Source organism: Aythya ferina (assembly GCF_964211825.1).
Source record: "Aythya ferina genome assembly, chromosome: 1".
NCBI classification, from domain to species: domain Eukaryota; kingdom Metazoa; phylum Chordata; class Aves; order Anseriformes; family Anatidae; genus Aythya; species Aythya ferina.
Window position 1 is genome coordinate 127,062,010 of NC_140296.1, and position 26,152 is coordinate 127,088,161.

Below are 26,152 nucleotides of genomic sequence, written 5' to 3' on the forward strand. Positions count from 1 at the left end.
AGCTGAAGGATTCACCTGAATAGTTACTGAGTCAGAGACATAAAGTCAGATTTCCTCTGTATTTGCTCTGTATCTTTTTCTGTTCTTTCAAGTAATATTTTTGTAAGTTCTGTCTACAGGAAAGCATTCTGCTTTAGTAAGGAGATACCAGGAGCTAGGTGGCTTAGCCATGTGAGAAGATATGGAACTCATATGGAAAAATATTTTAGTGGACAACTGACTGACTGCAAGATGACATGCTTGTTACTGTCATAGTTTTCTATGCAGCATCTAATTTTTTGCATTATTTAAGAATCAAGACTTTATTACGGAGCTCATAAATCAATTTAAAATTAAATTTCTTAGGTAGTGAAATATGGGGAGAAAGAATGAAACAACATAACATAGAGACAGACAAGTTTCCCAAATTTTCTGTGTGAGCTAGGGGATTGTATAGATATATCAGTGAGTCAGGTGAAACAGCCCCAACGCACTATTTTTTACTTCATGACAAACAAATAAAATTAAAATTTCAAATAATTGAGACTGTGGGATATAGTTTAACTTGTCAGACTTGTATTACATTTGAGTGAACTCCCAAGTTCCTTCATCAGCAACTTCACATGATGCAAGCTCCGTGAGAAACAGTCTTTAGGTCACTAGATGTACTGGAGGTAAAACAGGAAAGTTATAGATGTAAAAGGTTATAAAATGCAGATTTTGCTAGATACCATTGACATTGTCACAGCCACTCCCTCTCAGCCTAGTGTTTTGGTAATTTGTAACAAAATTTAAATGCTGCGCTTTAGAAATAAGCTGCATTTCATATCAGTTTCCATCTGACCAGTCTTGCAGTTGACCATTCATTGGAATGGCATTAAACAAAGGCCTTTGTTTTACAGCAGATTGAGTGTACACAGCTGAAGAAAGTGGTTTGAACTAGCCTGATTTACCACTCTTTAAGCTCACACAATCTCTGCTGACAGGGATGGGAGAGTGAGGAGGAGCCTGGGGTCACTAAAAAGGCAACTTGGCACCATAATGTCCTCAGAGTCATAGCTGATTCCTCAGCAAGTGGCCATCTGTAACAAATACAAAAACATTGTTTTGTGTGACTTTTTAGGTCAGATATTGTGCTCAGGGGGAAGTTTCTTATGGGGATAGAAATACCGGGGACAGGACTTTTGGGTTTTGAGCAGAACTAGAAGAAGTTAAAGCCAACCACCTCACAAAATCTTTTTCTCAAAAGGTTATTCATTTTTTTCAAAATGTGTAGAAGCTCTCAACATTCACATTGCATGGCATTCATTTGGAATTGCCAGAGAACTATTTATTCCTGTCCTTCAATAAAGCAGCACCTAAATTCAACCCAAAGGAATGATCCCCATCCCCTTTTCTGTCTTTTCTCAGGAGAGTATCCAAAAATATGACATGACGTGCTTGTAAATATTCTTCGTTACAAGGGCCCCTTCAGACTTATCTGTATGCACTGTGTTTTCACATGAAAAGCTGCCAAATTCTGGGCACTTTCAAATGTCAGGTGGTATATTTGGAAAGTTGAAAATAAAGTCAGAGCATGGATTCAGGTTTTTGTGGGTGTCAAGGCACTTATCCCACATCAGCCTGCATTTAAATTCACAAAAATATTGTGTCACTTTAGGGTCCTGTGCCCAAACCTTCCGCCGTTTAGAACAACTGTCCAGCTGGTTTCCAAGTTTTCCCAGGTCCTGATGTTGCCGAATTACTCTGAATTCTACTTTTTTTTTTTTTTTTTTTTTTTTTTTTTTTTTTTTTTTCCCTAGGCTGTGTTGCCACTCCACACTGAGCAGAAGAGAGGGGAGAGTCACCTCCCTTGACCTGCAGAACATGCTTCTTTTGATGCCGCTCAAGATACAGTTGGCTTTCTGGGCTGCAAGTACACATTGCCAGCTCATGTCAAGCTTCTCTTTGACCCAGACCCCCAAGTCCTTCTCATTAGGGCTATTCTCAATCCATTCTCTGCCCAGCCTGTATTTGTGCTTGGGATTGCCCCGATGCAGGGCCCCGATGCCTTGCACTTGGCCTTGTTGAACTTCATGAAGTTCACATGGGCCTACCTCTCAAACCTGTCAGTGTCCCTTTGGATGACATCCTTTCCTTTAGTAAATTGTTTGGAACCAACATTATTGAAGCCCAGACCTGTCTCCTGTAGAAAAATAATGAAAGTAACGAGGTAAAATGGGAAGACTGCAGACTAGAAAGTGGCAGCTTTGGTTGCAACACAGGTATGATGTTTCCTTGCAACATTCCTTCTAAAGAAATGCAGTCCTCGTACAAAGATCTGAGACCTGATAAACTCTTAGCAAAATGATGGAATAACTGTGGTTGGAGTTCAGGAAGAAAAAGACGTTTTTTTCTTTGGAAGGAGCAGGCCACTCAGGAGGACTATAAAAATGTTATGAGGTTGTGCAGGGAGAAAGTTAGAAGGGCCAAAGCCTAACCGGAGCTCAATCTGGCTACTGCTGTTAAAGACAATTTAAAAAGTTTTTATAAATACATAAACAAGAAAAGGAAGACTAAGGAGAATCTCCATCCTTTAATGGATGTTGGGGGGAAATATAGTGACAAGAGATGAGGAAAAGGCTGAGGTACTTAATGCCTTCTTTGCCTCAATCTTTAGCAGCAAGACTGATTGTTCTCCAGGTATTCAGCCTCCTGATCTGGTAGATAGGGGCAGGGAACAGAACGAAGCTCTTACAATCCATGAGGAAAGGCTTAGTGACCTGCTACTCCACTTAGACATACACAAGTCTGTGAGGCCAGATTGGATCCACTTGAGGGTACTTAGGGAGCTGGTGGAAGTGCTCTCCAAGCTACTTTACATTATTTATGAGCAGTCCTGGTATCAAGGGAGGTCCCAGTCAACTGTCAGCTAGTAAATGTGATGCCCATCTACAAGAAGGACTGGAATGAGGATCTGGAAAACTACAGGCCTTCCAGTCTACCTTTGGTGCTGAGGAAGGTTATGGATCAGATTATCTTGAGTGACATCACAGAGTACCTACAGGGCAACAAGGGGATCAGGCACAGTCAGCATGTATTTATCAAAGGCATGTCCTGCTTGATGAACCTGATCTCCTTCTACAATAAGGTGATGCACTCAGTGGATGGGGGAAAGGCTGTGGATATGGTCTACCTAGACTTCAGTAAGGCTTTTGACACCTTTTACCACAGCATTCTCCTGAAGAAGCCAGCTGCTCAAGTCTTGGATGGGTGTATGATTTGTTGGGTTAAAAGCTGGCAGGGTGGCCTGGCCCAAAGAGTCATGGTGAATGGAGTTATATCCAGCTGGAGGTCAGTCACTAGAGGTGTCCCCCAGGTCTCAGTACTGGGGCCAGTTCTCTTCAATATCTTTAGCAATGAACTGAATGAGGGAATTGAGTGCACCCTCTGTACGTCTGAAGATGACACCAAGTTAGGTGCAAGCACTGATCTGCTCCAGGGTAGGAGTGCTCTAGCACAACAACCCCATGCAACGCTACAGGTAGGGGAAAGAGTGGTTGGAAAGCTGCTCGCTGGAAAGGGACCTGGGGGTATTGGTCAATTCTGGTTGAATGTGGGCCAGCAGTGTGCTCAGGTGGCCAAAAAGGCCAACGGCATCCTGGCTTGTATCAGAAACAGTGTGGCCAGCAGGACTAGGGAAATGATTGTCCCTCTGTACTTGGCTCTGGTGAGGCCACACCTCAAGTACTGTGTTCGGTTTTGGGCCCCTCACTACAAGAAGGACATTGAGGTGCTGGAGTGTGTCCAAAGAAGGGCAATGAAACTGGTGAAGGGTCTAGAGAACAAGCCTTATGAGGAGCAGCTGAGGGAGTTGGGTTCTTTTAGCCTGGAGAAAAGGAGGCTCAGGGGAGACCTTATTGCACTCCACAGTTACCTTAAAGGAACTGATAGTGAGGTGGGGATCAGTCTCTTCTCCCAAGCACCAAGTGACAGGACAAGAGGAAATGGGGAGGTATAGGTTGGATATTAGGAAAAATTTCTGTACTGAAAGAGTACAGAAGACCATCTGATTATGTTTAAGATCATCTAATAATATGAAAGATCATCTAATTCCACCTCCCTTCCCCCTACCCACCATAGGCAGGGACACCTTCCACTAGATCAGGTTGCCCAAGGCCTCATCCAGCCTGGCCTTGAACACCTCCAGGGATGGGGCATCCACAGCTTCTCTGGGCAACCTGTTCCAGTGCCTCACCACCCTTTGAGTGAAGATGTCATTGATGTCAGTAAGTCATTGTCACTGACTGACTATGAATTATATGAATCATTTAGTTTATGAAGAACCTTACAGTCCCCATTTACGGCAAGAAGTGGAGATTGAGACTATCAATCAGAAGGTTTTATTCCAAAGAACAGTAAAAAATGAGATGTTAATCTGGAGAGAATCCCTCTTTCCAAGTGGAAGTAAAAATTGCATAAAGTTGTCTTCCTGTGACTAGAAGTCTAACATCTGTAAACAACATTCTCCAAGCTCTGTCATGGAAAAATGTGAGAATCAATGTCATTTCTTCAGAGTTTTCCTTCAGGATAAATGGAAAGACCAAAACAAATCAAAATCTACAGAAGCAGCAACAGATTATTCTCCTAATTTTAGGTTTCTTAAGAGGAATCAGTGGCCAAAAATACATGTTTCAGGAGTTTACTTTTACATAAAGCTACCATTGAAATATATGACGAGTTTCCAAAAAGATGGGTGGTTGCACAGTTATCTCCCTTATTAGGAAAACCACTTTATTTGCAGTTTCTGATCCTCACTGACCCAAAACATTTTTAAAGCCTGGGCCAGAATGTGTCATTTTAATTGATGTCACATTGGGATTTATTCTTCTATACACTTTTCATTGCCCTCCCCATAAACAACCAAGTCTCTTATCCTCTTCTTCCCCTACAAATGCTTGTTTTATACCTTCTGACCCATTACTTCTTCTGGCACGTATCTGATTTCAGTTGGAAGATGCAGAGCAGGGTGTTTGGTATTCTGCAAGGGCATATTCATCTGGAAAGGAAAAAAGAAAGATGACAGTTGTATGAGAGTAAGAAATCATTCAGACCCCAGTTCCTGTGCATAAGATTAACACATTATGCTGAATTGGAAAACATCTTATAAATTTTGCTGTGGTCTTTCAGTTGTCAAGGCATTCAGTTGCAGGTCTGCACAGTCAGTGCCTAATGCACTCCTCTGACAGTGTTTGTGAGGACATGTCATTACTGTTATGACATGGGATGTGGATCGGGTAGTAGAACAGGCACTCCAGGGAGAATTCTCTGGATACTGCTGCTATTCTGCTGAGATAGTTCCCAAAGGTTATACCATTAGGTTATACTTGAGAAAAGCTTCTGAGAACCTGAGGCACAGTTTTGATAACAAAACTGCCACAATTGGGTAATGCCTGATATATTTGTAGTTCCTTGAGGACATATCTAGAAAGGTGGTCAGGCTCTTAATATTCTAATTACATGCTTAAGCTTCTGTTGAGTTCAGCAGTACTGACATTCCTACTTAAGTATTTGAATTCCAGTATAGACTAGTTTTTTGACCACAGCTTACAGTGGCCATGTAAAGTAAAAATATGAGACAAGCTAGATTAGTGAAGTCATGAATGCTGTTGTCTTTGGGTTGCTGATTTTAACCATCATGTCCAAACTGGGGAAAGAAAGTGGAACTTTTTGTATATAATTTGCAAGAAAGCAACTCATGACACATCACTTTCTAACCTGCTATATGTTTAAATGAAGCAAGAAATGAAAAGATGGGGACATCTGCTGTCTATGTCTGAAAACCCTTTGCAGTCTGGTAAGAGAAAGCAGAAAAATTGCTAGCTTGCTTCTCTAACAAAGAGAAATAAAAGCAGCAGAAACATGAAGAGAAGCTTGCACAGAGACAGTAAGGGAAAATCCACTGTCCCACCCAGCAAATGCTGAGATAAATATTTTTTAATTATTATTTTTTATTTTATTTTATTTTATTTTTTTGGTGTGCGTGTGTGTCTGCTGAGGTCACCTACCTGTTTCATAGTAATCATAAATATGTACTGCTGCTGGTTTGATATTTGACACAGGCAGGCTTTGCTCCACACTGAAGGAGAAGCTGATTGCTTTCTGGGAGAGCTGGAATTGGCAAGACAAAAAGATGAGGACTTTTTCTTTACATGTCTAGTCCTGAGGCTAAGGTTGAGTAGATGCATCTGGGCCAGACTAGATGACAAAGTACCATTCTACACTTCTCTCCAGATTGTAATCTTTAAATCAAATCAGACAATTGTTTAAATGTTGTTGCTAAACATGTTTTGTTGCTAAATATGTTTTGTTGCTAAACCTGTGAGCTATTTTCCTTCTTTCTTTTCATACTTCCATTGCCTATAATACAACCATTCTGTGATTACTGAAGCTTTCAGCACATCACCATTCTTCCTCTCACTAAAAGGTAAATATTTTATTTCCTTGCTTTTTTCCAGCTAAAACCACCTTCCTATGAACCTTCCCCCCCCCCCTTTTTTTTTCCTCTAATCACATTGAATTCAAGGCTCCCAACCCCCCCTATTATTTTGTTCCTCAATCTATACTCTTGTAGCCAGACCCAAACTTTCCTCCTTACTCCTCTTCTTCATCTTCAAGCTTTCTGCTGTATGTCTGGGACTGTGACCCTGCTTTCCTCTCCATTTATTCTTGTTTTTATCTTGTTGATCTCTTTATAGGAATGGAGCCATGGACAGGGGTTCTGTAGAGCTTTCTGCAATACTGGTGCCCTGCTGTGTAAACCTTCCCATCTCAACATCTCAGGCTCTCTGTGAATTCAGAATACTGCCTCCGATCTTCCTTACTAGATCCTTGCAGACCAACTGATAACAATTATTGTATAAAAGGTAGATATAATTAATTTTGCTTCCTCCCTCCTTCCCCTTTCGGTATTTTAAGATACCTTGTGTTTTGATTTTCTTCCTTCTCCCTCACTCCCTTTGTTAATGTCACTGATGTGGGAGGAGCACTCTTTTCATACACACCTCTCTCTAAAAGGGAGGGGATGATATTGACTTCATATGATACACTTTCAGCTTTCATCAAATGATGAAAAGTGTCACTTAGCGGCTCAGGAATATTATGTTGACCATGACTTTTTGCAATATGGAATGCAACTTTGCTATGTTTGCAAAATGTTATTTAATCACATAGCATTCTTCATGTATTAAAAGTAGTAACAAAGCTCTTCACAGTACACTACAACTATTGTATTTCTAGGTAACTTACTTACTGGAGGTTGGACAGGGTAAAGTCCCTTTAATTCTTTAAGGTTTGTATTCTTAATCTGCTTTTGATGTGATTTTTCTTTTTCTCTGGGAGCCTATTTTAAACTTCCATTTTAACAAAACCCAAAAGAAACTTCCCAAACTTACCTTCTGAAGGTAAAAGAAGATGTGGTTGTTCTTGATGTCTACGCGATCCACAACAGAATCTTGGTACTGAAGCTATGAATAAGGCAAGTGATACCGATTTTAACGTAAGAGGTTTGTCAAGGAGACTTACAAATAGCTATACGCTAGCAAAATGTTTAAAGTGTTTGCTGTGCTCCTGTTGTGCCACCGTGACATCTAGTGGCCAAAATAAAAAATGCAAAAAGTTGGGTGTTTTCATACAATGGCAAGCTGAATGAAAATTATCCTGGTTTTACTGGTCAGGTTTGGTGTGTGTGTCTCCTTATCAGCTTAAGTATAGTGTCATTTCAACGAGAATTTACAATCACACGATCATTTATGCAGGTTGAACTAACTTGCTTTCTGTAGTATATTTTTTAAAAATATTACAATAGAGCCAAAAAGTTTTAGAAAACTACATGAACAAAATGATTTTACTATTAAAAAATAAAATAAAATATAATGTTAAAACAAGCTATTTTTGCCAAATGGATGCAATGAGTGGGATGTCAATAATGTCATCATCATGGGGTTTCATCTTCCAAAGAAAAGTTATGAATGTCTTACAGTTCTAGACAAAAAGAAAATCAAAAAGTCATGCCTGAATGATACGTGCTTTTAGATGCACCAAGCTGTGAGAAGATTCTAAAATAAATTGCATTGTTCTTTTTGTTTACTCGGAGTTTAAGTTTCATGATTGCTAGTGTATATCAAAATGGAATAACAGGAATAACAAGTTATGTGGATTGGCAGCCAAGTATTGAAGCAGCCACAAGTCTGGGCTAAATACTGAAGAGACCAGAGGATCTGACTTGGAGGGACCAGAAAGTCTGGGTCTGTTACTGGAGACACTAATAAGGTCTTGGGGTCACATACTGGATAGGCCAGCAGTCTGGGCTAGCTAGCAGAGAGACTTATTTGTGTGTGTTTGTGTCTGTATGTGTCTACATGAGGCAACTGGGAAAACATACCAGTCCAGCTATATTATTGACTACGTACCTAAGGTCTATGTATTGGAGGTACCCACCATGCATATGTGTAGGTGCAAGAGGTCTCAGTCCCAGACACTGGAGTGGCTGGAGCGGCCCTGAAGGTGTCCAAGTGCCAGTATAAGGCAGTGTGTGGCAGACCAAGGAACCAGGGGCAGCTACTGGTCAGACTGAGTGTCTGAGGCCAGCTGCCAGGGGATATTCCACATTATGTTAATGCATATATATCTATATCACTTCCAGAAATGAGCTTTCATCCTAATCAGACAGAAAGAGGAAAAGGATAAGGCCACCTGTGCTATATGTGCCTTTTCTGTCTCATTTGATCTGTGTGGCCAGTCATTTATAGCTGTGTAGGTGTATTGTGTGCATGTGTGCCTATTGGGAACACATGCTTAGCCTTACTTGCTGACTGGACTTGGAGAATGCAGTCTCACCTTTTTTGAGCTACTGAATTTGGCAGATCCTAACAGATTTGTCTTCAGCAGATGAACAGCTGCAAATTTGACAGAGTATGTGACAGAAGACTGTGACCAGGGACTTTGTAGAATCCCCATTGGTCCACAATTTGCTAATCAGTGACTATTTTTGCCAACCTCCTCTATTTTCAAGGTTTACCATTCACTTTGCTCCCATTCTTTACCTTTTTCAGGGAAGATCTATCGGGAACAAAACCTGAGAGCATTTTCACATCAATAATAGCCATGTTGGAGACGTGGCGGTTCCCTGTGTAACTGAAATGAGAAAACTTCTATTAATGTCCAAATGAAGAGGAGACTGGTGAATGAAATTTTCAGCTCTAACTCACAAACAACTCAGATAATCTCTAAACTGGATGGCTCTGATGTTCCACTGGTTTACAGCAAGTGAGAGAAATTTAGTAGTGAAGGATGAGAGAGTTAGGATATTGTCCCGTTTGTCTTCCTGCAGGCGCACAATGACAGTTAACTGCCTGTACTTAAATCCTCCCTTGGGTATTTTACCAAACTGAGAATGCAAGAAGGTAGATCAAAAAGAGGAAGTTACCTGGCAGAGATGACAAGGTCAAACTTTGGTGGGAAGTTGTTTGTGCAGGATACATTGGCCGTCTGTACAGAGAGAGAAAATCCTGCAACTTGGTTTGGCAGATGCACGTTGTATCTCAAGGTTGTCTAAAAGAGATGGAAAGCATGAGATGGTCATAGATCTACAGATTTTGGTGGCTTTGACATGAGGTATAGAAGGAAATGAGGTAAAGAGGACCCCTGCTTAGTTCTCACCAGGGTTGTGGTGAGTCTCCAGCTTGCTTACCTGCAGATAGACACAGCCAGTGCCATTCACATCCATGCTGTAATTCCCTGGAACAGTGGGTAAGGAAGCCTGCTGCAGTAAGAAGCGGTTCTTGTCATTCACCTGGAAGGCCTTACTGGGGAACTGCATGAAGCTGACCTTGACTGTGTTATGGCTTTCCTTAGTGAAGGTCAGGTATCCATACTTGGCTAAAGCTTGGAGAGCAACAACAGTGTCCTGAAAAGAACAATACGATCCCTAATTAGACAGATACACAGCTGTGAAATAGAGCATGAAATTAGCAAAATTGCCATTTTCCATTGTCAGTGATCAGTCATAAAAGGAGGAGGCCTTTGTAAAGAGCTAAGGAGAGAAGCTACAAGTTCTGGGTTAATGGGATTGAATTATCTCAGAAACTCTGGTATACATGTAATGCTCTGTCAACAGTTACCCTTATCTTCTGCTAACTTGAAAATTGGGTAAATTCCCATTTACTGAAACTCAAAAATGTATGAAGCTGCCTACGAAGACCATAATGTGCCCTACCAAGGGGACTTATATGAGCACCATTTATCAAATATTATTCAAACAAATATGTGATGAAGAAACATCATACTTTTGAGATCCAGCTTGCAGGCTGGACTGTTCCCAGAATCTATTCTTTTTACCACACCCATTTGTCACCTGGCTGGATGAGAAGCCTCCATATGGGTTCTGTTGTTTGACAAGCCAGTACACGATGCGAGAAATGTATGATAAGTCATCTGGAGTGAGTTCAGCTTTGTTGAGCAATGCCAGCAGCACATAGCTGGTCATTTCAATCTCAGCAGAAGGGGCACGGGAATAGAAGATGGGGTAATGTTCTGCTGGTGGCTTATTTTCTCTCTGCCAGTGAACTGAACTACCTGAAATGAGAAAAGCAGGATGTAAAAAGCATGAAAATGTTACTTGCTGATTAATTCACTGCAGAATCACATGGGAGATACGCATACAATTCCCCACCTTCCTTTACCTAAGAGTTTTTTTTTTTTCAGCCCATAATGTTCTGAGTTGTATGAGTTTTAGTTTAAGTACAGAAAAGAACACAGGAAGGGATGGGAAAGGAATTAATAAAGTGAAGCTGTACAAGTCAAAGTGGGGGATGAAGTGGAGGCAGTGCAGCAGTAGGATGCCAATATGGTCATGGAGTGGAGCACATGACACAGTAAAGGGAAGACTGGATTTGTCCAGCCTGTAGAAGAGGAGGCTATGTGCAGTCTTCCACTGCCTTGGACCGGAGTCTTCCTGACATCAATTACCACCTAGATTATTTCATAATTCTAAGAACACCAGGCCACAGCTCAATCTTTTGTGAGGCCAAAAGACATGAAGAGAGATCATAGAGGTAAACTCAGTAGCATAGCTGACAGGAAATAAGAAGGGAGCAACATGAATGAGAATACTGTACATCAGAATAATTGCATCATAACAAAGGCCTTCCCATCAGCTGTATTGCCTGCATCAAGGCCATACTTCACTTACCATCTCTGGTAGCTCTTTTATCCAACTTCTCAAGGAAAAATTTGGATTTTTCCTCTTTGTCAGCTAAGCCATAAACATAGGCAAAGAGGGCCTGGTTATACAGGTTGTGGATCCCATTGCTAAATGCAGTCTCCAAACAGTTCATGCCACTCTGAACCACAGGATGCTAGTAATACAAAATATAGTAGGGTTGTCAGGTTACTCGGGTTTGTGTCTCGACATCTCTTTAAAGATCTTCATCATTTCTTAAGCTGCCATCACTGACACCTCATGCTAAGATGTATGCAATCCATTACATGTTTAAAGGCCTGCAGCGTGTGTTCTATAAAATGTGGTCTTTCAGCAGTGTTGCCTTCTTTCTGCATTTATTTAGAGGCAGCATGACTAACAGAGCATGGTTTCTTTTCCTGACTTGTGTGATGATCTTATGCAGGTGAATCCTTTGACTCTTGGTTGCTCCATTTATAAAACAGAGAATATTTTTAAAGAGTCATGTAAAGTATATTGATCACTCACAATGAAGTACATTCTCTCAGATGAATGTTATTACTCATTGCTAGCTTTAGCTATCAAGAAAACTCTTCACCCTTTTAGCCTTACAGAGTCTCTCTATGAGCACTGCTTCAGCTCAGATATCACCACCACACTGTTAACTGTAGTCTGACTGCAGCCTTACTTTATAGGGGTGACACCAGGCTTCAGAGATTCTCACAGACATTGGGAACTAAGTCCACAAGACTGAATCATCCTGTAAAATGTTTTTATCCTGTCTATCTTAGATACAGAAATGATGCCTCATCTCGCAGCATCTAGTCTTGTAAAACTTAGTGTGCTTAGAATACAGTTGTCAGACTGGGAACAATTCTCTTCTTCCTTATTTTACGGAAGAACAAAGATTTGGGCCAGGTTCTCAAGGATATACAGGAGGCGTATTACAGAGAACAAAACTCGGTTCTCATTCCCCCAAACCTATTAAGTATTCCAGCCAGCTAAGTATTTCAAAAATCTCATCATTTCCTTCCAGTGTTAACAATCACACAGGAATATAGAAACATAACTTGGATATAAAGGCACAGAGAAAGTTGTAGGACTGGAGGTTTGGATAGCTTGGACTTTGGACTGGACAAATTCAGAGAGAATTCTAGACTGGACTCTGGATGGAGTGGGCAAATTCAGTCCAGATTTTATACCTACATAGACTGTGATTGTTTAACACAGTTGGATTCCTCGGGGATTTTACACCTTCAGATGAACTTATACAAACTAGATAAATAACTAATCTATAATACACATCAAATGCTTCTGGCAGCTGCAGAGTTCTGTAGACAGATTTCCTGAGCTGACCATACTGTCCTGGAATCAATATCTAAGACATAAAAAATATGGATGGGAGGATTATGACTTGCACATTATTTCGTATATGGCTGACCAGGCTAATAAAAGATAACAACATAAAATATCTACCTCAACAGAGTGTCCAGCCTCCAGCAATGCTGCCACAACATACGCTGTGAGCGAGTATTCACCTTCTTTTCCACCCTGAAGAAAACACAAGCAAAATTAGGTCAGTACAGCTATCCTAGAAAGAAATGAAATATGAATTCATTCATGGTCTAGATAATAGAGTAGAGACCAGAAGCAACTTCTGTCTCCCTGTGTGCACAAGAACAAGAAAAATAAAGATCACTCAGGATAAAGCCAAAATTGTAATTTTTTGCTGTCTTTTTTCTTTTACATGTCTTCAATAAAGCACATTATAGCCTTGAGCTAAATGCAGTGGTGGAAAATAAAAGCTGAGACTTCTAGCTTAGAAAGTTCTATTTGTTTCTACCTAATAATCAATAGAAGACATAACAATCTTGCCCAGCTTATACACGAGCAACACTAGAGAACGGTACTAGGAAGAGTACGGGTGTGATAATAAATTTGGGTCTGGCAGAAATAATATAAATCAATCCCAGTGGCAGGACTGGAAGTTTCAGAATATACTGAACTCAGTTACCTTCAAAGCATTGTTGAAATGTGACCCAACATTTTCAAAGCAGCCATCTGATTTCTGTTTGCTTGCCAGCCAGATCAAAGTTTGTGACTGGACATTGTTGTCGATGTAGATGTATCGTTTGGCTTGTGCAAATGACTTGTACACAAAGGCAGTGAGCCTGCAGGTGAGCCAGAAACAGAAAGCAAATAGTTGTGAACAAGATAAAGAATGCTTACCAGCAATTGGATATGCATTGAAGCAAACATAGAATGAACTCCATAACGTTTGTGGTAAAAGAAACGAGTACTTTATAAATTTTAAATAAATTGTTAAAATCCTGGTATTACAAACTTCTCTATTACTGTGCTAAAGCCATTCCTTCAGAGCAGGGGTAAAGCATAGACACATCTTGATGACTGATGATAGTAATTTCTTATCATAACTAATGGAACTATGAAATAATCTGTGTGGGAAGGAACTTCTGTAAGTCTGCAGTCCCACCATCTGCTTAAACTAAGGCCAACTTCAAAGCTTGGTCAGGTTGCTCAGTGTCTTGTCTAGTCCAGGGATCCAGGGATGGAGATTTCCACACCCACCCTAGGCACCTGGTTGAGTGTTGCACCCTTCTCATGGGAAAGACTTTTTTTCATTCTGTCCAGTTTTCCCTGTCATAAATTTTGTATGGAAAAACTCTTTTCCTTACTCTGTGTACCTCTGATAAAAGTCCAACTCTGTCTTTTCTATAGATCTTCTGATCTAGGTAGTGGAGGGCTGCACCTAGTTTATCCATTAGACTCCTCTTCTGGAGGTTGAACAAATCTAGTTCCTTGTCTCTCCTCGAACATTATGTGTTCCAGTCAATAATCATCTTATAATTGTTCTGTTGCATTCTCTCCAGTTTATTAGTATCTCACTTACTGGGTGATCAAATTAATTGCGCTATGTCCATTTAGACGATTAAAAATAAGAACCATTTAAAATTTTGAACTTGTTTCAAAGATTCTGAGCTAAGGAAATAGAAAGTGTCACCACTTACCACACACTCCCTTCCCCATCTTGTGTCCCAAAGGAGCTGTAGGATCCATCCCGGTGTTTGTATGATAGCTGCTTTTGGTAGCCTAAAAGTACAATAAAGAAGACATTTTCTTATCACAGAAAAGGACTAGTCCTGCTGTTTATTCAACTGAAGCAGTAAGACTTTGGTATTTAATATTAAGTACTACATGTCTGGTGAATAATATCAGCCATTAGGATTTCTAGCTACTTTTGCTCCTGAGAGTACCAACTGCTTCTTTGGGGTGCTGTCATTGACTGCTTGTGTGCAGTACATGTGGTGCTAGAATTCGGAGATCTGTGTTCACTGTCTAGAGTTCAGTGCGTACTATCACAATGATCACAATGGAAGAATGTGAAAGGCTCTCACCTGTAATTAAATAACCAGTACCCTTGGCTCTAATCTCTTCAGTCAGCTGCCCAGTTTTATTCAGATAATCAAGGGCATAGATGTTGGGTGTGAACAAGGCCATGTTCTGTTCTCCACAGCCATACGGCATATGAAGGAGGTTTTCCATATTCCTCAGAGCTGTGCCCAAGATGTCTCCTGAAGAATGAAAGGTATAAGGAGTCCAGTTCAGTTCAAATTTTTATTTTCTTACATATTTTTTTACATTGTTTCATTCTACATTATTATGAGCTCATTATTATGATACTCTATATGACCAATACATAGTAAGCACAGTAACCAAAGACACAGCTTAGAAGAAAGACCGAAGTACCCCCATATTTATTTTGATTTTTGGTGCTGAATGCCTGCAAAACTGCAAATTTGGGAAGGAACCAATCACTGGAATGATTGATGCTGACTGGTATGTTTTCTGAGAATTAGCTGTGAATGTTTAGAAGGGTTAGAATACCCTGGCCTTTACAATGTGCTTCCCATTTGGTGGGTACATATGAAAATGAGGTTTGGGGGTATATTGCTGATGGGCTACAGAGGCTGTATTCCACAGTCCCATCACACCACACACTGACCCAGACATGCAAAACAATTACTTTTAGAAAGCAATCTGAGTTCAGAACCTCATTGAGGAGAACTGTTGGTCTTAATAATGACTTTAAGGTTCACAGAGCTGATTGGGATGTATAAGTCTCATTCTATGGGTATTTATAAACTGACAATTGTTTTTCATTATGCAAAGGTATAAATTTGAATTGTGCTGTCAGCATATCTCTGAAGTCTTCTTTCCAAGAAATAAAAATGTGTTGGTTTTGTTTTTTCAAGAAGTCTGCTGTAGCTTAATTTTCAGCTGAATCAACTGTTTTACTACACATATACATACACATACTACACTATATGCTAATGCGATATCACCTGGAATGTAATATATTGTAATAATCTGACTGCTTTTTTCTATCCTCTTTTGATACAATATGAGATAATTCTGAGCAACTTCTGTCTTTGGCATTTTGGAAAGTAGAAAACATTTTCTCTAAATCCAGATGAAGTATCTCCTCAACTTTAGTTTTGCATGTGTATACATGATGGCTCTGGGTTCATCATAAGGGAAAAAATGCTTTACTTTTAATTTTAGTCTAGATACTAAACTTACCGATGACAGAGAAATAAGCTCTGGCTGATCCCTCCACCAGGTTTCTTGGCAGGTTGAGAGACACTGGTTCTGAAACTGTTTTGCCTGACAAGAAAATATAGCTAAGAATTGTTGAAAACATCTTCCTTCCCCTGATCTTTACTTTCTATGCATTACTACAGTTATTATTTGCTGTCTTGGTAAAGAAACCACTGCAAAGCCCATACCCAATGAGTCTAAGGTATCTCTGAAAACTCTGAATTGTAAGTCCAGCTCCTTAACCCTGAGACCATCCCTCCTCCCCTGGGAAGATCTCTGTTTTCATAGGAGAAAATTAAGAAGGCAGTGAGGTATTTCCATCAGTTCCTTCAAATGAATGAATAAATTTGCCTTACCTTTTGTGCAAACTAGGGAGCTCTGAGTCAATTCTTTTTTGATACCTTCAGGCTGTTTGATTGCAGAGAAGTTGTCAGAGAGAGAAAAAAAGTTTAAAATGTCACTATGAAATCAGGAACAATTAAGCAGTGTATAGCATTACATGGAAGTGGCTATCCAGAGAATGCACCCTCCTGTACCCTGTCCTGCCATCTCCACTGCAATATCTCTTGAGCCGTGGCTTACTCTGTTTCTTAAACCACAAACTGTGCTGAGCACCATCCTTCTTAGAAAACAGTTATAAAATAGACAGTTCCAGCCTCTGAGAAGGACTTGAGGACAGTCATGTGCCTGCTGCTTTATGATGCTCAAGGTAAATCCCATTCCTTTCATATCTGTCCTCTCCTCCCTGGTATTACAGTCACAGGTGAAAGGCACATACAGGTAAGGAATTAAATGTCCCTTATGGCTACAGCTCTGCTGACATTCAAGGAGTGTCAGGACATGTATGCTCTTGGATGCCATGGATCATTGTGAATTCCACTCTTGGATTCATAAGGAGACGCCCTACTGCACATAGCTCTATCTGTCAGCTGTCTTGCCTCCTCACACTAGTTAACTGCTTCTAACCCACAGCCATAGGCACTGAATTTTCCAAAAAGAATTAACCCCTTGTAAATTTTTTACTGTACCTCAACTTGTAATGTTTGAATCAGGGTGTCCCTGCGAATTGTCCTCTCTTCTGAAGACGTGTTCTTTCCGGCATCCGTAGTATCCAGTTTGGCCTCAGCAGTAATTGTGAATTTCACCTCACCTGGAGAGCCAGCCACCAGCCCAAGAATAAAAGTTATTTTCATCATCTTCAGTTACACCTGGCTTTCACTGCCTCCTCCTAGTCTGACTGACAGCTGATAAATGTATTCAGTCTGAAGGCAATGTAAACAAATTTCATTAAAACTCCACATCTGTCCACTATTGGCAAGGAGTACTTTCCTAGGGACATAGTACAAGGGATGAAATAGGGATGGATCCTGGCTAAACAAATGACAGTACTCGCTATCAGTTTTCACCATCTTTTAAAGAAAAGTCCTATCTGTAGTTCATTTTGAGAAGAATCTTTGCTAATTTAAGGTTTTGTTTGTTTGTTTTGTACTTCAGCTTTTGAGGCACTAACATATATAAACTTATAAACTACTATGATTGCTTTTTTTTAAAAGACAATGTTGACTTCAAGGCAGTGTAAATAGACACTACTGTTAAACTGTAAAGGACCAATATCCTCTGCCTATTGAGAAACCACTACAAAATTATTAGCAAATTTTATTCTTATTGAATACAGCTCATTAGGTGTAAAACTGTAAACTGAAGGATCATAGGCACATGAAACCCTGCCAGTATTTCATACATAACGACGCAAGTGAACAGTTCTTCCTAAAGTAGACAGGAAATGAACAACTCACTGCTTTTTCAGTGCATATAAGAGAACTTTAGCAGAGGTCCAATATTAAATTTTTGACACAACTAATGGAGTTGTCCAAAAACGTTTGCCTGTGGATTATTGATGCTTCATTAAAGAGTCAGAGCAACAAAGGTAGAAAGATAAAATAAGGATAAATCAGGGTAACCAAAAGACAACCTTACCAAGACTGAGGGGGCTAACAGCCCAAATATAGGTTTTTCTTTCATTGGCACACACCCTTGCTGTGTTTCCCTCTGGTGAAAGGACTTCTGCCTTGTAGTCACTCGACTCTGCCAGTATGGCACTGACCTGAGAAACAGAGAGAAAGAGCAAGAAGATTACAAATGAAGTAGACTGTCCCTAAAATTAAGTTGCAGGTCACAGTAGATGGTTACTTGTTGGAGAAGCTATTTGTCATCTGATTCTGAAGGATGGTTCTGGGAAATAGGGATGGCACGTTTCTCTAAGGAGGTAGCAAGCCTGTTTCTTTTCCGCCCACTGTTAATGGCTGTTTTTACAGAAGTGTGCCGAGGTGTCTGTGCTTGTTTTATCAGTCAGGCCTTCTTATGACTAACTGCTACATACTACATACTCTGTATGTATTGTTTTGTACTGCACAGTACCCATACCGTCTGCTCAAGTTCCTTCCTCAAGAGCAAAAATAACTGAATTGTGTAGGGATAAGGAGCAAACTTCTGTGGACTAGTTGGCCTTTTCGGATGAATCAAGAATGGATACTGGCAGAGAGGGTGAAAGAGTAATGTGTCAAGCTATGGCATAAGTTAAACACTTATTTCTGTATTTCTAATGTGTTATGCAGGATACAGAAGCAATGTTAGGAACTCTGGGAAACAGGCAAACCGTATCAGAATTGAAAGGAGACTTGATGTACCTGGATGCATTTGTCGAGGTAATTGAAGATGTTGGCTATTAAATTAAATTTTTCTCCCCGAATGACAGAGTATGGCAAGGTGAGATCCACAAAGAATGGTTGGAATGCTGTGAGCGAAACAGGTGAGGAGATGCCAAAGCCAACATCGTTCTGCAAACAGAAAGCACTGGCTTTCCATTCTGTGATAGTGTCAGGGATGGTGTAAAAGACATTAGCCTGTCCACGGGAACTGAGGAAAACAAGAAAAACAGATTAAGAAGTTATCTTTGGCACTTTCAAGGAAAGTTACAGAATAGGCCCCTGGCTGAGTTAGTACTTCTGTTTTCATTTCAGTTTTTATGAGATATCTCTCCATATTTTAAAAGATATAAAGTTGGAGGTAAAGATGAAGGTGTTGGTGAGCTAAGTTTTAAAAACACTTGGAAGAGTACTTGTTTTTTTAAATTTAGAAATATCATTTGTAAATGTTGAACATACTGAAAAAAAAAAATTAGAATGGATGCATAGTTAAGACAGAGATATTCTCTTTGCAGAAGCTATTATAACCTGGAAAGAAACAAAACCAAAACAAAACAAACAACAACAACAAAAAAAACAACTGAGTTTTCTGCTGGTGGAAATAAAAAATATAATGAACAATAACAAGTTTTCCTCCTGTTTTTGTCTAAATAAATTCTCTTATTTTATTCTTAGCCCTTATTCTTTCTCCTCATCAGAATAATAGTAGCAGAGAAAAGAGCAGATATGAGTCACGGTTCAAGGAAGCTTGATACTGTAAACAAGACTGGGATGTCAAAGATCTGTGAGCACAATGAGAAAAGGAGACTCTTATCTACAAAGTAGACATACATTCCATTGATTCTTCCCAAAATTAATTTGAGCAAGATGCAGCAACTCAAAAATCCACAAAAGGTAAGAAATGAAGGTAAAAATACTCACTCAGTATGAATCAGATCCCAAATCCATGTCTCAGGGAAGTATTTCCGAACAGTGTTAACAAGGCTATTACCAGTAATCCTTGACTCATCTAGGAAGATTGTATATGGTTAAGTATACTATTAGAGAGGTCAGGCCAGAACAAACAATTAAATGAGATCTAAACTGCAATCAAATATGCGTGAGACCATAAATGTACACTAAGTATTCCATTGGAGCATTTTTCCATTTTTTCCCATAAGAAAAATGAAAACTCTAACAAATATAGGGCATAAGAAGGAACATTTTTTTTTACCTATTTTGTCTTCCCAAGGGAAAATACTGGAAAATGTAGATATTTCACAAGGCACTTCACCTTTTTTCACATCGAAAGGTCTCATCATCTAGTTACAAAGGCATTTCTTTGTCCTCTATCACTAGCTCTCTACAATTTGCAAATGTCAACACAGGCCAGAATTTCACCAAAGTATATACAGCTTTACAAACCTCCCTTAGAACTCGATCATTTTACCCTGTCCAGACAACTAAAATAGAGCTGAATATCCACTCAACTGGAAAACTACTTTGATTCAGATGACCAAATTACATGACTGAGATTAAAAACCTAAGACCATGGTTCTGTGGACTTGGATGAGATGTTAAACAAACAATGTAGCATGGAGGTGTTTCCAATTTCCTCAGACTTGTCAGTTATATCATGGAAATGATAGCACTTTGCTATTTTGCTGAAATTAGAATCATAGAATCACAGAATCATAGAAAAAAAATAGGTTGGGAGGAACTTCTGGAGTTTTCCAGTCCAATCTCCTTGAAGCAGGACAAACTTCAAAGTCAGCTCATGTTGCTCAAGGGTCTTGTCCAGCTCCATTTTGAAAACCTACAGGGATGGAAATCCCAAAACCTGGAGAACCTCTTCCAGTGCAGCATGGCTCTTATGCAGAAGAACTTCTTCCTAGTGTTGAACAGTAATTTCCCTTGTGGTAACCTATGACGATTACTTTTGCTCTTTTGCTGTAAAAACTTAACTAGGAGGGAAAATAGCCATACCATTTGCTGATCTATAAAGTGCTTTTGAGACTATTTGCTAAGTATGCTAAATGTTGTGTGAATTCTTAACATTGGGAATTTGCATTATTTTTCTGCATTGGCATTTCCTTTTATTTAAAAGGAATATATATATATATATATATAAATATTTAATTGTGAGTTAGTGAAAAAAATAAAAAAAAATGAAAAACTGATATCAATTTATGAAAGCAGCATCCCAATATTCTCTGTCTTTCCCATATTCACCTTGTACCTAAGTGAGAGAGAAGTGACTTCACTTCTGTGAGGACTGTCAGCAAGAGATAACAAGAGGCAAACTGTGAAACAGAGACCTATTTCCAAAACTCAGCATGCTATCTTGTATTTTCTACATGCAGCAATTTTGAAGACTAGGCACACTGGGAATGGAGACACATCATGAACTTTCTTTTACCTGCGCCATAGGCACCACCAGTGACACCATGTTCTAAATACACATGGTCATCTCCTCGATTTGTCATGTCTTCGTTGCACAGAACTGGCTTCCGCAGCACAGAGTTGGTGAAAACCTTCAGGCCCATATCCTGAATGTAAACAAATCAATTAATTTTGTCACTCAGTGCATGTACTAGTTATCATGCTATGCTATGTTATACTATGCCATGTTTCCCATCTGAGTTATCATCCCTCATCTTTCTTCTCCCTCCTCACATGCCAGCCTTTCAACCTTGAATGTCACAGGTCACTCTTCTCTCCTACATCTATGTCATTTCTATGATGCAGACACCTGGTGTTCTGTGAAGTGCAGTATTGACAGAGGTTCATTGCAACCGGACAAGGAAAGTCATGGAGACATCCATGGAAACCAGTGGCCTGCATAAAGGACTTGGATCCTTGCTAGGACTGTTGAGGTCATGAGCCAAGGTCATTGTCCTGTTTAGGAAATGTGTACTGAAACATGGGCAGGATTCCAGTGAACATGTCTAATAGTGATTCTCAGTCTTCCTGAGTAAGATGTAGGGTTGAGAAGGCAGAAATTGTGTGACTGGAGGCTTAAGGTAGTTCCAAGGATCAGAACCACCGCCTGAGAAAGTTTAATTCTAATGTGCACGAATTCTTCTGGACTACTTCTCACTTAAAGAGCCACATAGAGCACATACCCTGAAAATCTTGTAGGCATCACCATCACGACTGACATTAACAGGTTCATAGTACAAGCCATCAAAAAAGGTGGTTTTGACTGGGGTGCACTCCTGGATTTTGTCATCTTGCAGGTTGAGTCCATTGTAGTAATAGCCATGTAAATCACTCAAACGAAGCCGGTAGTACACCTGGGAGGTGAGAACAACAGATGTAAAAACAAGGAAAGGTCCCAGGCAGGTGCAAAATTCTGCTTCACCAAAGCCCTTGGCTTTGGTGAGCCAGCTCTAAGACACAGTGATACAGTATAAGGGCTCTGTCTGTTATACCATGAAAAACTTTCATGAGTGCAGACTGAAAGTGTAGTTGTAGTAAGTCCAGTGAAAACTATGTGACAGGATTTACAAAGCAGTCCGTTCTAAAGCATCCTCATGGTGCAGCATGTATCCACTCTCTCACTTCAAGGCAAAACTGCCTCTGAAAGCATGAAATGAGCAGGATCTCTATAGTTTTTCAAAAGTATGGGACTTTCTTTCTTTCTTTCCCTTCCTTCCTTCCTTCCTTCCTCCCTCCCTCCCTCTCTCCCTCCCTCCCTTTCTCCCTTCCTTCCTTCCTCCCTCCCTCCCTTCCTTCCTTCCATCCTTCCTTTCTCCCTTTCTCCCTTTCTCTCGGCATACTGTTTAAATGTATAATGCTGCTGTGCATTCCAAAATTAAGTATTCCACTACCAGCTTTGAAGGGCACAACTGCTATTATTTTATTTATTTTTTCAATCACTGAGGTGCCTGTTTATATAGGAAAAAGAAAAATGCAGTCAGCAACAGAGAGAGAGGTGGGCATTGGAATTGTCATTCTGGATGTCCCTAGATCAAAACATAACAACCTGGGGGATGTGGCTTACGCTCTCAGCAGATAATTGTCGCTCAGGCTGAAGAATAAAGACACTCTGATCAACAGCTCTCAGAGCACAGTAGGAGTTGGCAGCAGCTTCAAGGTGGAGACTGATGTTAGAGCCTGGGAGACCCTGCTTCTCAGAGAATTTGAGCCGGAGCTGGAAAAGAATAAGTCAGACAAACAAATAGAAATTAGGAGAATTATCTTGGCACATGCATCTAAATCTTCCCTTTCACCAGCATGCATTCTATTCTCTGTTCTCTGTGGGGCAAAGCTCCTGCTGTTAGACAGCCCTTCTGAATCTCTGTTCACTGAAAATTCCTAGTCACTGTAATTCCCTAGTCATCTCTTCCTCCCCACTCCATTGAGAACTTAGTCTGAGTTTGAGTATATGTGTCAATTCCAGGGACAGCTTCTCAAGTTACGAGGCATGTCTGTACCTTTTCCGTTCCTAAATGCCATCCTGAGTGCAGAGTTCATAATGAAGTCATTCCCTAACTCTTCCCTCAGGAAACAAACAAACAAACAAGCAAACAAACAAACACAAACAAACAAACAACAACAACAACAACAAACCACCAGGTGTAGCCCTCAATAAGAAAGCAAAGTTTTTCACCTTGTTCTTGAAGCATATATCACTGTGTATCCAGGAGCTGTCAGCCACTATCTCCCCGTGAGGATGCACTGTGTAGAGCAACAGTCTAGCACTGGGGGCAAGCTTCTCACTGACGGTCAATGTAATGGAGAATGTACCTCTGGGAACTGTGGAAGAAGCATGGAACAGGGGAAGAGAGGCCAACAAAAGAGATTAGACATGGTCTCAGCTTTGGTGGAAGGACTACATATTTGTTCATAACCTACCTACACCTGCAACTTTTAAAACAGGGATGCTGGATACTGAGAGATTGATCTTTCAGTGGCTGAGGAAAAACTCCTATCAGCAAAATGCCAGATACAAACTAGACAATGCTATGAGCAAGATACTTTGCAAAGAGGGTTCTGAGCTCAGTATAAGCTAGACAGCAAAATCTGTGCATGATTCTACAAAAAGAGCAAAACTTTGCCTTTGGATCTCAAACCTAGAACCTCCTATATCAGACGAGATAGACCAGTTATATAGACCAGCTAAAAGAACATTCTTTAACACTAAGAACTATGAAGTTCTTGTCAATATGGATCACAGCTACTAGAGCAGGGACTAAGCTTTCAAATATATTTTGGTGAGTTACATATTATTGCATACCTTACTATTGGTTAGCCACCAATAATATGGGAAAACCACATGGCTTCAAGCTGATTTAATGAAGGGAGAACCATGTGACAGGGCTGCCTCTCTGTAAACTGTGGTGAAATACATACTGTGCAGCCATAGTGCCTGAGTACCCGGAGAAAGACCAAAGATGACAAATACTAAACTACAGGTCCTATATGTGGAGTTAGGCTTACTTAACACACCTACTGAAGACTGGAAATGGACCTGGTTCTGCAAGAAAATATGTTTTTAACAAAGAAAAAAATTGAGTTCTATTTGTTGCATTTGCAGGATTAAATTCTTCTCATTCATTGGAGATTTCCAAAACTTCAATGAATTCCAAGCAGTTAATTGCTAAATATCCCTCTCAAAGGGGACACCCATTCTTTAAACTTCAGAATTTTTTAATATTTAATTGGTGAAGGCTTGGATGTCACAGAGTAACTGAAATTGTAAATATTATTTGAAATAAAGAGATAAAGAAGAAATAAAACAGAAAAGGTTACATTCCTCCTGTTTTCATCTTTCAACTTACAAGATCAATTTGATTATTATATGGAGTATTAGAATCTGCATCAAAAGTGAATGATACTGTAAGTGGTGAAATGTGATGAAGTTTAAGAACAAGCATCTGATTTAGCTGTAGTTTTCTGCTTTCATCTCATCTTACATAACTTACTAATGCTCTGCTACTAGGAATGATGCTTTGAAGTAACAGCAGTAATGCAGCCTAGAACTTACCATGAGAGATGCTGACTTGCTTTTGGCCATTGAGAACAATTTTTCCTTTTGCCGTCACCTAAGCATAGAAAAATGTATGAGATGGAATCAAAAGCACCTCCTACCTTCCCCCACAAAATCATTGGCATTGAGTGGTATTCTGAGAAGCTTTAGGGGCTATCAAGTCAAGCTGTGATTTATAGCCACTGGCTGACCTGGAGATTTCTGCCTTGTATAGTGTTCAAGAGAAGGTGGAAGAAAAGAGGCATTGTGGGAACTGAGGTAGCACTTACCACATAGTAGAAGTTTGTGTGGTTGGCATTTCTATACCCTTTTCTGTTCAGGACATAGTGAACGTTGATCTTTCTCTGCTGGCCACAGCTTAGTTTCTCCTCCACTGGCTCAATTCTCACAAAGCTGTTGGTCCGTGAGTAGAAGCGACGGACAAAGAACAAAGCTTGGGGTTCATTGTCATTTCTCCACATCAAGAAGTCTGCACAGTCATCTGGTGCCTGTGTAGCCTATGATGCAGAAGAGGTATACATGAGGAATCAACAAAGTGGAAAATAATAAATTGGCAGGTGAGACAAAGGCATCTTTCCTTTAAAATAACCTGTTGGGAAATTGATTTTGTGGGGTTGTTTAAACTAAGAGCAAGAGCTGGTGTGAAAAATTTGTGTTCCTCGAGTCCACAGTGGAAGCATTTCTGGATACCTCAATATATCCACACATCCATGGCACATTGCAGGAGGAATGGTAATTCAGATTCTTGATGGACTGGAACAGGTTGTTAGGACTTAATGTTGAGTTGGAATGGCTTTGGTCTCAAACACCATGCTGATTCTCACCTCGTCCCATCACAACAGAAAAAAGGCATGAGAACATGAGAAGACCATGTTGTGGTAATGGGCATGGACATCTGACAGCAGAAATGCAGGGAAGAAGGTGGGTGTGCTGCCAAGCTGGGTGGGGAAGGCAGGGCAGGCTGTGAAGAAGGTCCTCTAGTCCACAGAATAAAAAGAAGGAAGATGGCAACACAAAGGGCTTCTAAGCTGAGGAAAAAGTAGGGAGGTGATGAAGATCACTGCAGACAAAACGCTCCTGAGGTGCAGTCTGCTGCTTCTCAGGAATTAACATTTTCTCATACTAGTTTTGCACAAGTTGCAGGTGTTGGTGGACTGAGTGCCTGCTTTCTCCACCTGAAACAATTTGCCAGCACCCGCTGTTTGCTTCTAATTCGTCTCTCTGATGAAGTATTTTTTCAGGAATTAGACTGGGGCTCATACTTACTCTCAGCTTAAAACTGGGATCAAAGAAGTCAGACGTGTTGATGGAAAAGGCAGCAATGCCATTCTTGTCAGTGGTGTAGTTGGCATGGTATTCTCCATTGACCTCCAGCACGACTATCCTATTGGCAAGAGGCTTGTCTTCCATATTTGTCACACTGATCTGAACACAAAAAATACACAAAGGATTTGGGTTAAAAAAAAAAAAAAAAAAAAAAAAAAAAAAAAAAAAAAGTGAGAAATTTTCTGCTCACCAGAGGATAATAACTTAAACACTAAGGACATTTTCAGGGAGTATAATTCAGTAAGCTTCTGGACATCCATATGCAACCTTTCTTCTGCAGTGCATATAAGGACAATGCTAAATAGCTCATCCTTATTTCTGTGCCTGGGT

At 40.1% G+C, this 26,152-nt stretch overlaps 1 protein-coding gene across 7 annotated transcripts in view; it reads right to left on the bottom strand.

Moving 5' to 3' along the window:
- Positions 1–1,003: 1,003 nt before the first annotated feature.
- The window catches only part of LOC311426523 (ovostatin-like), a 39,846-nt gene continuing 14,697 nt past the window's right edge, over positions 1,004–26,152 (bottom strand). For 4 of the 7 annotated variants that reach the window (XM_084502932.1, XM_084502930.1, XM_084502929.1 and 1 more), the window contains 25 exons: positions 25,763–25,921; positions 24,766–24,993; positions 24,494–24,551; positions 23,117–23,262; positions 22,508–22,657; positions 21,627–21,797; positions 20,921–21,050; positions 19,444–19,531; positions 18,505–18,733; positions 17,795–17,921; positions 16,846–16,967; positions 16,174–16,225; positions 15,800–15,883; positions 14,614–14,790; positions 14,227–14,308; positions 13,212–13,368; positions 12,674–12,748; positions 11,210–11,375; positions 10,373–10,593; positions 9,710–9,925; positions 9,446–9,570; positions 9,063–9,153; positions 7,413–7,484; positions 6,027–6,129; positions 4,727–5,017 (listed from right to left, as the gene is read on the bottom strand). In XM_084502932.1, the coding sequence (XP_084359058.1) occupies positions 4,965–5,017; positions 6,027–6,129; positions 7,413–7,484; positions 9,063–9,153; positions 9,446–9,570; positions 9,710–9,925; positions 10,373–10,593; positions 11,210–11,375; positions 12,674–12,748; positions 13,212–13,368; positions 14,227–14,308; positions 14,614–14,790; positions 15,800–15,883; positions 16,174–16,225; positions 16,846–16,967; positions 17,795–17,921; positions 18,505–18,733; positions 19,444–19,531; positions 20,921–21,050; positions 21,627–21,797; positions 22,508–22,657; positions 23,117–23,262; positions 24,494–24,551; positions 24,766–24,993; positions 25,763–25,921 (3,282 nt within the window). In that variant the 3' untranslated portion in view covers positions 4,727–4,964. Of the gene's footprint in view, positions 1,062–4,375; positions 4,542–4,726; positions 5,018–6,026; positions 6,130–7,412; positions 7,485–9,062; positions 9,154–9,445; positions 9,571–9,709; positions 9,926–10,372; positions 10,594–11,209; positions 11,376–12,673; positions 12,749–13,211; positions 13,369–14,226; positions 14,309–14,613; positions 14,791–15,799; positions 15,884–16,173; positions 16,226–16,845; positions 16,968–17,794; positions 17,922–18,504; positions 18,734–19,443; positions 19,532–20,920; positions 21,051–21,626; positions 21,798–22,507; positions 22,658–23,116; positions 23,263–24,493; positions 24,552–24,765; positions 24,994–25,762; positions 25,922–26,152 lie in introns of those variants that run through there. The other 3 variants (XM_084502935.1, XM_084502934.1, XM_084502933.1) reach the window with 3 other exon arrangements.